This window comes from Rhynchophorus ferrugineus, unplaced genomic scaffold, assembly GCF_030347505.1.
Source record: "Rhynchophorus ferrugineus isolate W39M unplaced genomic scaffold, kcgeb_rfMv2 rfM2, whole genome shotgun sequence".
NCBI lineage: Eukaryota > Metazoa > Arthropoda > Insecta > Coleoptera > Curculionidae > Rhynchophorus > Rhynchophorus ferrugineus.
The window spans coordinates 48394954-48410950 of record NW_027472581.1 but is presented as its reverse complement, the minus strand read 5'-3'; the positions used below and the strand labels follow the sequence as shown (position 1 = coordinate 48410950).

At 29.7% G+C, this 15997-nt stretch overlaps 1 protein-coding gene across 1 annotated transcript in view; it reads left to right on the top strand.

Annotated features, from left to right (window-relative positions):
• The window catches only part of mmd (disintegrin and metalloproteinase domain-containing protein mind-meld), a 308125-nt gene that overhangs the window by 210904 nt on the left and 81224 nt on the right, over positions 1–15997 (top strand). The window contains exon 7 of the mRNA XM_076395404.1: positions 2796–2942. Coding sequence (XP_076251519.1) covers positions 2796–2942 — 147 coding nt within the window. The remainder of the gene's footprint in view (positions 1–2795; positions 2943–15997) is intronic.

Below are 15997 nucleotides of genomic sequence, written 5' to 3'. Positions count from 1 at the left end.
ATGGTCCTTTAATGAAAACATGTTGGAGATAACAATATATAAAAACATAAATCAATCACCGGGCATCGATTTTTCAGTCTAACTCGTTCAGTTTTTTATATATTGTTTTTAGATCGACTTGGTTATATATCAAAAAGTGAGGTGAAACTTGAACAATAGTATCAAGATTTTATATTATTCTTAATACAGAAATATTAACGAACAACAGTGATGTAGCATGATAATATATGATCATTTTTTGAATTGGATGTAGATCTAAAATGGCTTAATCTATATTTTTCGTTTTTTCTTTTGTTATTTTCTCCTATTATATACTAATACAATATGTCCTAGTAAGTTTCTGTATTTTCTAACTCCTTACCTTTTTGCTTTTATTTATTATAATGAAAGTGTTTGCGTCGGTGGGCGTAGTCACTAGGACTGGGGATGTCACATTTCTTTAGCCTCGTGTGCTGTTGCTTTACACGTCATCCACTGCTAATTCCCGTTAATTTGTATATTGTGCAAGTATTTTCTGATATCTTAGGCTATGCTAGCTTTTTTCTTACTTTACGGTTTGTCTATTGATATCTATTTGTTGCTTATGTTTTGGGAAATATTGACCATTTACTTCACTGCTTTTCTCTGGGATCTAACCGTTGACTGCCGTTGAGTTGAGTGTCCAGATTTGCTTAATGTTGACATTGTACACTATAATTTTTCTTTCATCACTCAAATGTCATCCTTTCATTAAGTGGGACTTGCAACCTGTTAACCAGTGCACGCTGCAGAGGTACTGCTTTTCAAGTTCTTTACGTTTGCTCTAGATGTGCTCCTGTCAAGTTAATTTTCGATTCAAGCAATTAACATGAGCTTCTTGTGGCATATCATTGTTATATAATTTTACCGGTGGCAGGTTTCTTTTCTATATGTAAGTAACGTAAGTGGACTTAGTTTAGTTTTCTTTTATTTCCCACTGTTTTAACCAATTCCCTATTTTATTTAGCTGGCATTGAAGTTAGAATGAAGCAGTTTTTGTACAGATCGGTACACATCTTTGTCTGGAAAGTTTTGAACGCAGGCCCTTGCCCTTATACCTAGTACTTGGTCTCTATAAGATCATCTTAAAACTGAATCCTGGATAATTATAATCATTTATTTTTCAATCAAAATGATTTTTCATGCAATAAATATGTTTCATTCTTCATTTCATTATAACCACGTAAAATTAGAAATACTATATAGAAATCTGGGTAGTATATTAAGAGAAGTTCTTTATTTAATCTACTTCTGCGTTATCTAATTAAGTATCTAATGAAGCAACACCTTTCAAGAAAATCGTTTGGAAGGATGTATTAAAACACAAGTACCGGTTTTGAACTTCAGCAGCCAAAAGCTGTTCATAATAAAATTTTCAGCAGTTAATTGGTTTTAATTTTCCATTAGCAAGACTTTTTGATTATTAACCATTTAAAAATTGATGACCATCGTTTCTAAAAAATACATGTTATATCAAAAATAAACAGAGTTAACAAATTGAGTCTTTTATAATTCTTGCGATCTGCCTCGCGCATTAGGGTCCAACATTAATCGTTCATAATACCTTTATCTTCATCACCTTTCGCTTTTTGTCATTAATTTGGTCGCACATAGTTTGTGAGTGTATTATATCAAAACCTAGGTATTGCGAGTATGAATCTTTAAGTGCATTTGCCTCCATCCACAAACGTAACAAAATATTTTGAATCGACTTTGCAACATACAAATACATGTATAAACACAAGCTCCAAATGTTGTTTAATACAACGTCGTCAGTTGACAGTCCTTATAATAGCGCATTGCTGCCACCATGCGCGAATTGGAAAACTAGAAACAATCCTGATACACAGATTGAAGATCTGAATTCAGAGTGTCAAATAACGTTAAGAATCGTTTTAATCTGCTCGGTTTCAAAAGTTGACCCGAATTGGTAATCTTGTAAAATGGGGTTTATTTTAAAAGCATCTATTTTTCTGGTAATATATGCTCTTTATCATTTGTATCAAAATTTCCACTAAAATATTAAAATAAATACTCATACGTTCTAAATAACGAAGAATATTCAGACGAAGTATATAATATTACTTACGCCAATTTTATAATTTGTTGAATTAAATATCGCACTAAAAATGTTTCAAAACACCATGCTTCATTTAACATAACACTTGAGTATGTATATATTACTGCACGAATATAATTTATGGTCTAAGAACGTGCTCAATGATGAAGTATACAGAAATTTAACAGATAAACTTACTAACAGAATGCTGTATTTGATATTAACACCACAACTTTAGGCCTAAATGAAAACCAATATCATTAAGTAATAATAATAATAATCATTGAGTTAATAACCAGCTGAATGTATTGAACCTTTGATATTAGCTGGTATTTTAAACAGCTGCTATACTAAATGATAGGATCGCCAATAATGTCCAATTATCATTAATCTGAAATAAACACAATAGTATAACAGAGGAGCTTATAGTTAAAAACAGCGTTTATAGAAAAATAAATAAAATAACAAAATTAACTATTCAGGTTAAAGACAAGGTATAACAGTTAGTAGTTAATATTTTTCAGGCCCAAATTCAACATATAAATGTATTTATGTTATGACTTATTAATTCCTTTATTTAATTAATTACCAACTGAGTTGCATGATTCAGACACATACCATGACATAATTTACAATAAGTTCAGTGCAATACAGTAATTGTTATACGAAAATGTAATGTGAATATAATGAATAATGCAATTTCAATCTTTATTTTCAGGACATCGAGCACTGTTACTATCATGGTAAAGTACAAGATTATCCTGGAGCTACCGCCGCATTTCACACCTGCAATGGGGTCAGCGGTGTCATCCACGTGGGCAACGAAACATTCGTCATACATCCCTTTTATGGTGGTGATCTTTCGGTCAGTACTTTTTCCTATTTATCTATTTAGCCAATAGTTGATTAAATTTATAGTGACAATTAAACTAGGTTAGCATCGAAATATTATATTTTGAAATTACTATATATAATAAATCATATTTCATTAAATGTTCAATCCCAAATACTAACTGTTAATAACTCAAAATATATCTTAATAATATATTTAATAACGGACAAAATATACAGAGTTCATTCAAAATAATTTATTTTTAATTAACCAATATTATTATAATACATATACTTGTTAAACGTAACTAACATGATATTCTGATTTTTTTTGTCATACTACTTTTAAACCTAAAAAAGACATGCTAAAATTATATCAAGCAGTAAAATTAATTCCGTAGATGACAAATTTCATTGTTTACTAAAAAAGTTAATATTAAAACTTATATCAAATTTAGAATTTACTGGATCAAAATAATAATTTCTAAATTGTATTAATAATTTCCTTCAAACTCGCTAAACCTTTTCAATTCCTGATTACTTATATTAAACATTTATTTCCTGCAATAAGGTTAAACTTAAGTTAAAATTAATTTTAAAATTATTAACTATCCATATCGATATGGAATTGATATAAATTCGCTAATGAATCCCATCATATTGCTATAAGTATCGTATATTTTGGAAATTCTCTAAGGAACAAACATTTTACTCAACATATTTATATAAAGCCTATATTTTTTTTATAAATTGCAGAAATCTGAAGAAGCTAATGCTAACGAATATGTTATATGTTACATTAATTCATACCTTAATAACTCATTTTTGTTTAGTTTTATAAAAAGAAGATACCTTATTTCTTGTATTTTAATGGTTCTTCTTTAAGACAAGTCTTGGATCCAAATTTTCCAACAGGCTTCTACTCCAATAAGTTTACTCGAAAAAGCTTAAGTGGCTCTGCTTATTACCAAATAATAATAAAAACAATACATTTATGAGTTTATTTTTTGAAGCTTCGCATCTCAAAAAACTAGTGATAACATCTTAATCGATTTATAAGCCATAAAAAGCTTCCAAGCTGGAATGCGTTTTAATATTTTGTTAAAAACTTTAAAAGATGCTAATATTTTCGCCGGCTTGGTTGAAGCAGTGATCAATACAACAGGACGATCCTCCTACTGTTTCGGTAGCCGCGAGTTTGAACCCTGCTGGGACATGGTCGTAAATTTATGTTTGTGATTGTTTATAATTCTGATTGTCCAAAAGGCAGGAGCACAAAATCCGAACAAAAATTAGCCCAGTCATGCTAGTAACCAGAAGACCAGAAGTCTTCTATGATTTCTAAGTGGCCCACTCATCAGTTGGTGGCTTAATACCCAGAATCATGGTTCGAAGCACACGTTAAACAGTAGGTGGTCCAGTTTAGCCTAGTTGGTGAAAATGATACTCTAAAATAAATATAACAAAAAAATTTTAATTCCTGTTTTTTTCCTGAAAGGCGTTCTGCATACAACAAACTGAAACTTAAAAATGATCAAATATATTACTCACTTTGTCTAACTTGTCTAACAACCTACTACACGTTATAGTTGTTTCCAAAAAATCGTTATTTACTTATTAAATATATTATTTGTTTGAATTATTACTTTTTTATCCAAATTTTAGATTATTTGTTAGGCCTGTTTTTTTTATTGTATTGATCCGTAGACATAAGGCCTTCAGGTTCCTTCTTCAGTATTCATTGTGTACTGCCGTATTTCGTTATTGGTATTATCCGATGTTATTAAAACTTTTATTATTATTAAGACCTTTTTTTTATTAAAAATGTATTAAGACTCAGCAAATTCGTGTTAAAACTCAATCATTAGAGTTTATTTTATGGTATTTCATTAAAATATAAACAACATATTTCTTACAACCCAAAGAAGTTGGATCTTCAATCAACAAAACACCAGTCGCAGAAAATTTTATTTTTTCTTATCATTCAAGGAAAATGATTTATTTCACTTCCTTTATTAGATGTGTTTACTAAAATATAAAATTAATTTATTACTTTTCTTCAGTTGTACTTGCATTAATATGTAATCAAAAAGAGTTCGGGATAGATACGCTGTATGTATTTCTGAAATTAAAAAAATTAGACTACTTAAGCTAAAGTTAAGAGTAACATTTATTATCAATGTTGCGCATTGTAAGAAAAGTGGAATTAAAATAGATGCAATTATCAATTAAAAACTACAACTTAACATCAAAGGGTCATAATTTAGAACAGGGTCTAGTGATAAACAACCCTTTCAAAGTATTGTTCTAGACAGTTGATTATAAAATGATCTAAGAATAAATATGTAATAAAGTAGTATTCGTGATTTTAACATATTTTATTAGGAAATGCTTCAAGAGTTCAGATATATATAATTATTATTATAAACATAAAAATAGTAAAGAAGTATTGTATTATACGTATTACATTATAAAGATAAGAACAAAACTACAGGATATATTACTGCCTTTTTAGTTCTTTAAATGTCTTTCAGTTGAGAGCATCTAGTTCAGGCGGTTTAAACCTCTTATATCGCATATAAACCAGTCACAGCTGAAACTCAAAATTAACTGTAAAAGTTTTAGTTGTTCACTAAGCCGGAACGTTATAGATAATCTCTATTTTATACTTAAAAACTGTAAAAATTGCAGTCGGTGGAAAAGTTTGCGGTTATTCGGAATGATCCTTTCAGAAGCCAAGGGGGATAAAATAGTCGAGAATGGTCACTTTTACTGGACGGGATTACGAACTTAATTCTGCTTTAATGGTTCGCCTCTACCGTTGTTCTAATCATGGGTCACGGTCAGTTAAGAACCTTGAAGCATTAAGCATCGGTACGGCCAATTTAGAAAATTCTCTACACAATTATCAGATACGAAAAAATTAAGCGGACAACAAGTAAATACAAGTATAACTAATTTGTGTTGATACATAATAATATGTAGGGATAATGCGAATGGAATAAAAGGCATTAGTAATAGGTAATAATATCATTAAAGTCTTATTAGATTCAATGAAAATTTTCAGTCAGTTTAGAAACAAAGATTTATAAACAAATGTGAATAAAACAATTCTATATTATATCGACTTTTTCAAGAATAAAAGTGAAGAAACGGATGTTTTATTGTAAACCCCTTCGTTGCTAATTTTACACATTAAATAAATTAAATTTTTCATACTATAATATTAATGTTTTATAATTTTAACTCTATAGTTATTCTCTTGTAAAAGCAATATATGAAAATTTGTAAAACGCATGGTTACTAGGAAAACGTAACGATATAGATAATATTTCGATGTTTCTAATATTTTTCAGAGCGCTCACGTAAATACCAATTTCCTTTAAGAACGTAGTACTGAATTGATATTAATTTTTTTTAATTTAACGATCACAGATCTATAGATATAGCTATATCACAGATATAGCTCTAATTTATCAGCTCTAATTATTAACTCTGTAGTACAAAACTAGTAAAAATAACACCTTTTAATGGTTGACACCTCATTGGTCTTTTAAGAAATGTGTAAACCCAAAATATCAGTCAACAATTTTGCATATAATATAACCAATTTTTCTACAATTTCTTTCCATCTTTCTATCAACATGTAGTATCGAAAAACGATTTTGGTTTGGCGTCGAACCAATCATCGATCTCCATTTACAATTCTTTAGAAAATCGAAACCTCTATCCAAACTATTATTAGTTTAATTGAACAAGTCGTAATCAGAAGGCATTCAGTTTTTCAAAACTTCCCGTTGGGGTAACAGCAGCGTACCCTTCATAATTCTTGCAACAAGTAACCAGTCTAGTCATACAATAGGATGACTTTTTTGCAACAACATGTGAACTGAATACACTACACCCCTCTGGCTTCACCATATAAGCCATTGATATTTCGTTTCGGAGTCAATGTAAATAAATGGCTCTCCTCGATTACCCTATGACTTTTTGTGCTTCGGTTTGTTCTAGTAAATAATGACAATAAAAGTGCTATGTTAAGACAGTTAAAAATGGTGTTTTCAGTTATTTCGTATAATGGCAATTTTCCCTTCTTTTAAATCTCTCCCATCGCGTTAAACTACTCAAACGTCATCCTAAGTTGTCTGATAGTTCTTCAAGAGTTTGAATTGGGTTTTCGTCCATAAAGTCTTGCAATGCATTGTCTTCGAACAGTTGGTCCCCTAACATCACCATCAGCAGAATCACCATCAATTTTACAAAGATATTGACTAAGCTTCTGTAGTAAATTTGTTTTAATTAAACAACAAAGTTAATATAAATAACAAAGTAAACTTTTATATGAAATAACTTTGTTAATTATGTCTAATAATCTTTCACATCCCATAGTATCGATACTGATTTTTCATGATGTCCTCAATTACATTTATACAAGTCAGTCCTTTGAATAATATAAATATCACTCAAAAGCAATATTTTTTGTTCTAAATTTATTGTAATTCAATATTTAACAATCAAAATCACACGAATTATTAACTTTAGCAACATCTTAGTAACGTTGTTTATTGACTAATTGAATGATAAAATTAGATTTTTTAAGATACTAGACTATGCGTTTTCCAGGCAATAAAGATATAAATAGTAAGTAAGCATAATTATTATAAATTATTTGATATGAAAAATTATGCAAACTAATTGACTCTTCTGTTTCATTCATCAATTTTTTTTAAAGTATAACTTCTTGAAATATTGTAGATCTGATAGGTAAAAACAGCCATCGTGGTACTTCAACGGCCAAAAGAGGCGGTAGTCTAACTGACAAATTGATAAATATATATCATTCAATAGTCTATAGGTCCAGCTTATACAAATCCCAATTAATAAAATAATTCGGAAATATAATTTGGAATAAAAAACTACATTGTAATAATGTAATAAAGTTCGTGTATTTTGCTCAATTCAAGTTTCATACATATAGTTGTTATGTGACTCTATGTATACTACAAATATGATATAACAAAAAAATGTTTCAAAACAAAAAAGTTCGTTTATAAATATTAAAACAGTTTTTCCAAAACTCGTCAGAACTTTTGACCTTTCTAATAACATTATCATATTATTACCATGAAAAATATATTTTAGAAGTTCGGTAAGAAATAAATAAAATATTTTTCTAAAAAATCGATTTTTCAACATAGACAACGTCTCCATTATTCTCAAACCCTTTTAAGTTGTAAAATGTGGTATCCTAAAAAATTTAAAAAATATATATATTATATCAATTTTCCTGTTAAAGTCTCCTTTTACCAAATAGAGTTTATCTGGACTGAATCTGAATGAAACTTAACTTGGGTCCCGAACCACGGTCCTCAGCATTAAGCCTACCAACTGGCCAATGACTAACTTAGAATTAGGAAAATCTCAATCTCACCCAGCCTGGCTACAAGCTTTAATTAGATAGTTATTTCTTATCGTGAAATATTAGAAGTTGGGATATATTTTTGCCTTGTTTAAAACAAGTTGAACTATGTACTATAATTTACAACGCTAACATGTCGATAAGCCAGTTTAAAACTCCGGTCAAAAAAGTGTTTCACTGAGTTTACGGTAAACTTAGGGTTAGAAATCAGGTTAATGATAAATATATTTTAACATTAAAATATATATACTGCATATGCTGTCGAAGGGCTTATACTACATTTAACGTAAAGTTTTAGGCAGGTCTATTTATGTAGGCCTAAACAAACTAATTAACAATTTTATATCCAAATACTGTATTCTACTTTCATTATAAAGCATATTAACCTTTATACGTTTAATTCTTGTTTCTTTTGTTGCACTGTTTCCTTGTCAATTGGTGATAATTGATTGATATTTGGGTACATTTTTTTGGTAAAATTAGATTTTATCACTATCATTCTCCTAATATATTTGCCATATCTGCATATGTTCATGTACTTTCTGAACAAATAGAAAGATATCTATAACACAAATATTTTACAGTCTACTCTATATTCTGTCGCTATCACTTTCTGAATCACTATTCGAGTCAATAACTAAACTGTTAATTTCCAATCTAACTCTTATTCACGATTCTACAGTTTGTCAACATCTTCTGTATGTATGATGGAGATGTGTTATTATGAACAATGCTTCCTTCAACATATCCAGACAGTTTTTGCTGGTTTACCCTCTTAATCTGCATGTTCATAGAAGTATTTTTTGCCATATCAATTTGACATAATTTTCTGTGATCATATTGTTTAAACATCTACAGTGTATCTTCTTTCGGGTCTACTTCTAAGTAAATTACATAAAACGTAGTTGACCAGTGTGTTACGGTATGATTCATTGGCCAAAACAATAACTGATTTCCAAAATTTAATGGCTTATTTTTAAACCAGAGCAAAAGTTATTGATCATTAAACCATGGCAGTCGCCCTTGAACCTGGAGAAAAATTCAAACTTTGCTTCCGGAATAAAATCATTCCTTTTTCCAGTATGAAGAACATTATATCTACGGCTAATTATTAAAAAATATAATGACTAACAAAGTCTAGTCAAATGTTATACTTAGCCTTTTTCCTTTTACCTCTTCTCATCAACTTTTGTTTTCTGTACACTTTTTATTAGCGTTTCACCAAGAGTTGCACTATGTTATACTATAGATACACTAATTTAAGGAACAAGTCGTTCTTAATTTTATAGCATAGTAAAATTTGTATTCTTTCAAAAGAAAACCCTGGTGGTCGCATTAGACCTCTTCGTGGGTTATCTTAACTCCATTTATATTACCAATTATATGTTTCCTAACACTGTATGAAGGAAGGCATGTCTGTCGAATGTCTGCATATCCCATAATTTTCTATAGATACTACTCTGTTTTTACACATGCCATAAATTTTATCTCGAATAGAACTAAGAACAGGAGCTAAAGTAATCTTGGTTGTTCACACGTTATGTATATCGGTGGAAATGTATCACAATAAGTAAAACGCCAAAACAACGCGCGCCGGTAACCTCTAACTCTTACCACTAAAATTTTAAAGGATTTTGTAGGTTAATTCGATTACATGCTCGGATGCATCAGACAGCATCCCATCTCGTTTTAACTACAGTAAAATAAATAAGAAAATAGTTTCTAATTTTAAAATGAATTTACAAGCTGTAATAGGCTATACATTCAACATTGTGAAAGCTGAGTTTACTGTTATTTCGGACCATAGCGGTTTTTTTGTGAACAAATTATGATGTACAAAAAAACAGAAACAAAAAGAAATAATAATAATTGTGTAATATGCATTTTGTGGAGGGCATTAATTCATGTTCATTATGCCCTACACGGTCTAGCAAGTTCCTAGATCTGTTCACTAGGCTAGATCTGTTGATAATACTACTTATATAAAAATAATACTTCTCAAATTTCAAATAAATAATTCTAAAAAGCATACTTAGATAGTTGCATATGATTTTGGACATTTTTCACAACAAAAGGTGCTAAAATTTTATTATAATTATAGGAAATATTTTTTGCTCTTTAAAAATAAATACTCTTTCGGTTTTAGCAGCTTCTAATACACTCTATTGATCCTGCTAAATTCACATTAATGCTTGAATATTCTGCTTCAGGTCGATGTGGATGTTTCCCCTCGTTTAACCCATAACTTCTTGCACTCAGCATTTTCGTACTCCACGAAATTCACATTTCATCGTCATATACGTCATATAATAAATGAATTTTTTAGTGAACGGATCGAATGTAAATTTAACTGGCATAGAGCAAAAGTAAAGAATGTCTAAAATACCATTTTAAGAGGTCGATAATTAGAGTCTGTAACTCAATAATACTAAATGGAAAACTGTTATTTTATCTATAGAAATTAAACTAACGAATTTGTGTTACACAATATTAGCGACCGACAGTTAGCAACATAAGCGACATAAGTGTGAAACTTGTTTATAAAATGTTGTACTTTTAATTTTAATAAACAAGACCGTATAGCAGTAATATTCATTTCAATTAGAATTAACTATTTAGTTGAGAAAATATTAACTATCCCGTAAACAAACAATACAATTTAAGAATCACTGAAAATGTCACAAATTTATTAGAGAAGATATTAATATATATTAATTGATGAATGCTGTTCAGTAAATCCAGCAACAAGACTATCCTACTACAATCTCACCAGAGCATGATGTATGCTTGATTTTTTATAATTGTAACGATTCATTGACAAGCATGTAAAATCTAACAAAACCAATACTAGCAGTCATTCCAATCGGATGGTTTTAGCTGGTAACTTTCTAGTTTTTAGGCTTAGTCTTAAGAACTCTGATTCGAAAAAACTGTAAAATAAAACACGCATGTTTCCAAATATTTATAAAAATATATATGTTCAACAATACGTACTAAAGTATGCAAATATGCCAGGTTAAATATGGATATATTTTTAAAGTATACTAAATTCTTCTCCTATTTATTAAAAAAAGTTATACGCTATTTTTCCTCCATATCCCCCAATACAGCACTACAAGGGTAACGAGCAATATAAACCATTAAAGCTAAATTAAGTTGATAATCTCATCACGCGATAGAGAAGTTTCCCCCTTTTTATATACCATTCCATGCAGAGGATCAACCGGAAAACCCCCGACGTTTCCAACCGTAAGCAACTTTTATAATTTTAAAACACAAAATGGAAATTACCTATTATATTCTGGATTTGGGTCCAAATGGAAGTTTTCGCAGTTTATTTTGGTCGACGGTGCATTCAAGCCCGTTGTTTGCGCTTTCGAGAACGGTAATGTTAAAATTATTCAATTATTAACTTATGTGGTGGTTTTGCGCGGTGTATTCAATAAAATTGCCAGGTCCTTGAAAATGCAGAAGGATTAGAGCCCTGTTCATGCAAATTCCTCGTTTTAGTAATTTAATAAAGATTTTCGTATAAGCGTATGTAGTAACCAATGGAGCGAATTATAATCTACAAATAATATATGGAATTTCCTTTAAACTCACTAAATATACTTTTATGTCGTCAAAATTCGTATTTATAATTATTGGTAGTTTATAAAATAATATATTATATACGATAAGCTAAATATACTACAGTACGTTGGTAGGATATAATAATACATAGCCTATAAATTAATTTAATATTTTATTTTAATGTATTTATAAGTCATGTTAGGTACATTTCTGTGGGTGTCATTACCGTCCAAGTGTGAACAAAACAGATTTTCTGCTGAAAGTCATCGAATGATATGTGAAGATTATAGCAACCATGCTCCATCCATTTCAACAATATTTATGACTCCGTGCTAGTGCTCTGTAATAGTAGTCTTCTAATGTTATTAAGAGCTTCTAAACCCTAACTCAGCCATCAATGGGCATCACTATCGGTTACAGTTGATGCGTTTAAACCGAGAACTCCAGAATACAATAAAACACAACAGTGTTATTCTTCCAATACCAATACAATAAAAGAATTTTCATTTATCCATACTTTTCTTGTCTTGAAATAATGCTTGATTATTTTTTTAATTTGCCCCTCGTTAAAATATTTTTGAAGCTTGCGAAGAGTTATAAGATTCTTGGTTGTTTTCTTCATGTCATTTTATGCAGGCGTTAAAACAATTTGAATGCTGAGTTATATCTTTCAAATTAAATTTTTTGATATATTGCTTTATACCACCATATTGAGCTCTAATATAGAAACGTACTGTTACGCAACATTACTAAATATTTTAATCATTTAGATATAGTAGAAATGTGACTTGGTGGCCGTAATTTAAGTTATTAATTTCGGTAGCCTTGAACATTTACATATTTAATAAACTTATTTGGCCAAGTTAATAAGTTTCTTTAGTTCCGAAATAAATTCTCTATGGGAAAAGCTACTAACTACAAACTTCGGAGCCAAAATGTAGGTAATGTATAAACATTTATTAAATTAAACACGACAAATCGCACTCCAAAATTGTCAATATCATTATTTATGAATTAATAAATCTGACCATACTTTATCAAGTTTAAGGCACGTTAGAAATATGATCACAGTGGTGAGCCGCAATGAGTTTTTTTTTCATTAACAATTGATTCGAGGCGTTTTAGAAATAATTTTAGGTTTTAGATTTATCTAGTTTAAATCTCAGAATAATCTGATTTATCATTTTTTTGTTTTTAGTTATACATTTTCTTGGCAATGATTCTTATTTGACCTTACTTGACCAGTTGTTAGACCATAGCCATTTTGTTACGGAACCTTTTCTAAATATTGTTAAAGATTTTATTTGATGTTATTGGGTCGAAGTTATCTCCCCATTAAATTAAAATAGATGTGGTTTCACATTCCTCAGTACTATTTAAATAGTCAGCAAATAATTCCGCCTTCTCTCTATTTTTCTTTTATATTTTCTTTAATACGCCTTCTTAATCACCTTCCAAAATGAATAATCAGTCTATTAATGATCTGTTTCTGTTGATATATTTTGTAGAACTGCGTTATCCCTAAACTGGGTTAACGACTTACTGAGCATAAATGTATCTGCTGATGTTCTGCTATTGCATTTTTTGTCCTTTACTTTTTACGGTTACGAGCTCTCTAATTTTTCCTAGGTACTATATCCATAGTATATTTTATAGTATTAGGATATTATTGCATGGTCCTGCTTATAAGCTAACCACAAATAAGTTTGCTTCCCTATCCAGTTTCCGGTGGAACTTTTAGCTTCACATTTTCTTTCGCATACTTCGTGAATCCCTGTCAATATCCATTAAGGTTAATTTGCTTGTTAGTTATGATTAATAAAATGTATTTGTGATTGATTGTCCCTCTTATCATCAAAATAATAATACAATGATTTGAAGAAAAAATTAATTGTCTTTAAACATAAAATTTCACAAAATATTTCGAAAATACTAGATTTAGTATATTGTTGACATTGGTATACTAGTAGACTGCTTAATAATTTCATGGCATAGTTATTTACCTTTCGTGATAATAAGTATGGGACCCAACAATTACAGTATCCTCCAATTTTGATGTAAGGTAATTTTTAAAAGAGTTTGAGGTGGACGTCTTATTTTGCACGGATTTTTATAGACGTTGCTTGTATCTCGCATATGTCATAAATAACTCCTTCAAAACAAAAAAAATTAAACATTATAATTGTATTCCTTATATTATATATTATTACTTATATATTAAAATTTTAAATTAACCTTAACGAAAATATAAAACATAATTCCATAAATATCGTTCTAATATAATATATTTTTGTAAATAATTATTATGAGATGATTAATAGAACCTTTAACTGATCTTGAAACTGAAAGTGAACTATCCTAACTTTATGCAAGAGTATTCTAAAAACTGACAATATCAATAATCATTGATCGTAGTCAATGAAATACTTATTTCAAGTGATCCTGGTGACGCCACAACTCTCATTAAATGGAAGTATAAGTTGATAACAGTTATTTTTGTGGCCAAAATATAAATCACAATGATATATTCAATAATAAATCTTCCGAATCTTTACATATCAAATGACAAAATTGTTATAAACGGATACAAATTGGTTAAAATATTAAAAAATAATTAAATTTATTCCTTCTATTAAATCCACTCCTTTCAATATTAATATAACGTCAAAGAAATATTGTTTTGACTTAGAAATTGTATATATTTACAAATCATTGGTGATGCTGGAACCAACATAATGCTATGAATATAACGAGCAACACTATTTCGTAGGGCGAAAAATCGTCAGCGTTGCAACTTCTAAAATGCAAAATGAAAATTACTCTCATATTCCGCATTTAAATCCGAACAGCGGAAGTTTTCGAGTTTGTTTTGGTTGGTAGTGCATTCGGGCTGATTGTTTACGTTTCCGAGCACCGTAACGCCGAAATTATTCAATTATTAACTGTAGAGGTTTACGCGGTATTTGCGATAGAAATGCAAAGGGTCTGAAAGAAATTTCAAAGATTAATGTTGGAGCACTCAAGCTTTACGTTTTAAACGAAGAATAATTAATGACCGATATCTTAAAATCTTTGTTAAAATAAGTAAACACATCAATTTTTGTTTTGAACACAAAATGTTTCCGATAATCCATTATTCCACTACACCGTATTAATATTATATATTTTTATAATTTAAAAACTATTACTATGGAATTCAACTATGGGGTACCGCTAGCAAATCTAATATATCCATCATTCAACGGTTCCAAAATAAGGTGTTGCGTGCCATTGTTGATGCTCCGTACTATATTTCAAATAAAGTGATACAACGCGATATTCCTCTAGAACCTATAACGAGTATAATTCAACGTGTTTGTGTGAAGTACTTCGAGAGAGTGTCAGTGCATCCCAATGTACTCGCTAATCAGCTAAATATGCGACGTGATAGTGAAGTGCGTAGACTAAAACGTTTAACACCACCTGATCTGATTACTGGACATATGTAGAGTTTAGAAGAAGCATTAGAATAAGACTAATTAATTAAGATAATATTTTATACAGAAGATTGCTTAATGAAGTGATTTTCTACATGCCATGTATATATAATATAGACATAAGAAATACTTATTGCCAATAGGGCAGATTGTGGACTCACGAAGAGTAATAAAAAAAAACTATTACTAAAAGACTTCTAATACTCGTGTTCTTCATAAAAGTGAAAGTGAAGTCTGTAAGAAATAAGTGCTGTAATGTGAAGACGTAACGTAATGTCAAAGGAGTGACAGTCAAAAGAAAAGATACATCCCAACGAAACACTTTCATAGTTTTATTTTGCTTGGTTTCTAATTATGCGATTAAATTACTGTTAATTCTTAATGATTAGGGATATATTTTAACATGGCCCAAAATATAACACGCCTTTGTAATATTTATATGGCTTTTGAAGTGAATAGCAAGTCGCTATAGCACTTAATCTTAAAACTAAAAGGTACGCGATGTTGACAGATTAGGGATTCTTTATATATATTAGGTTCTTCGTGCAGCTACAGATGATCTGTTTCGATAATGATAAAGATTGTTTTTAGCCATCATTTTCAAGTTATTGCTTCAAACTT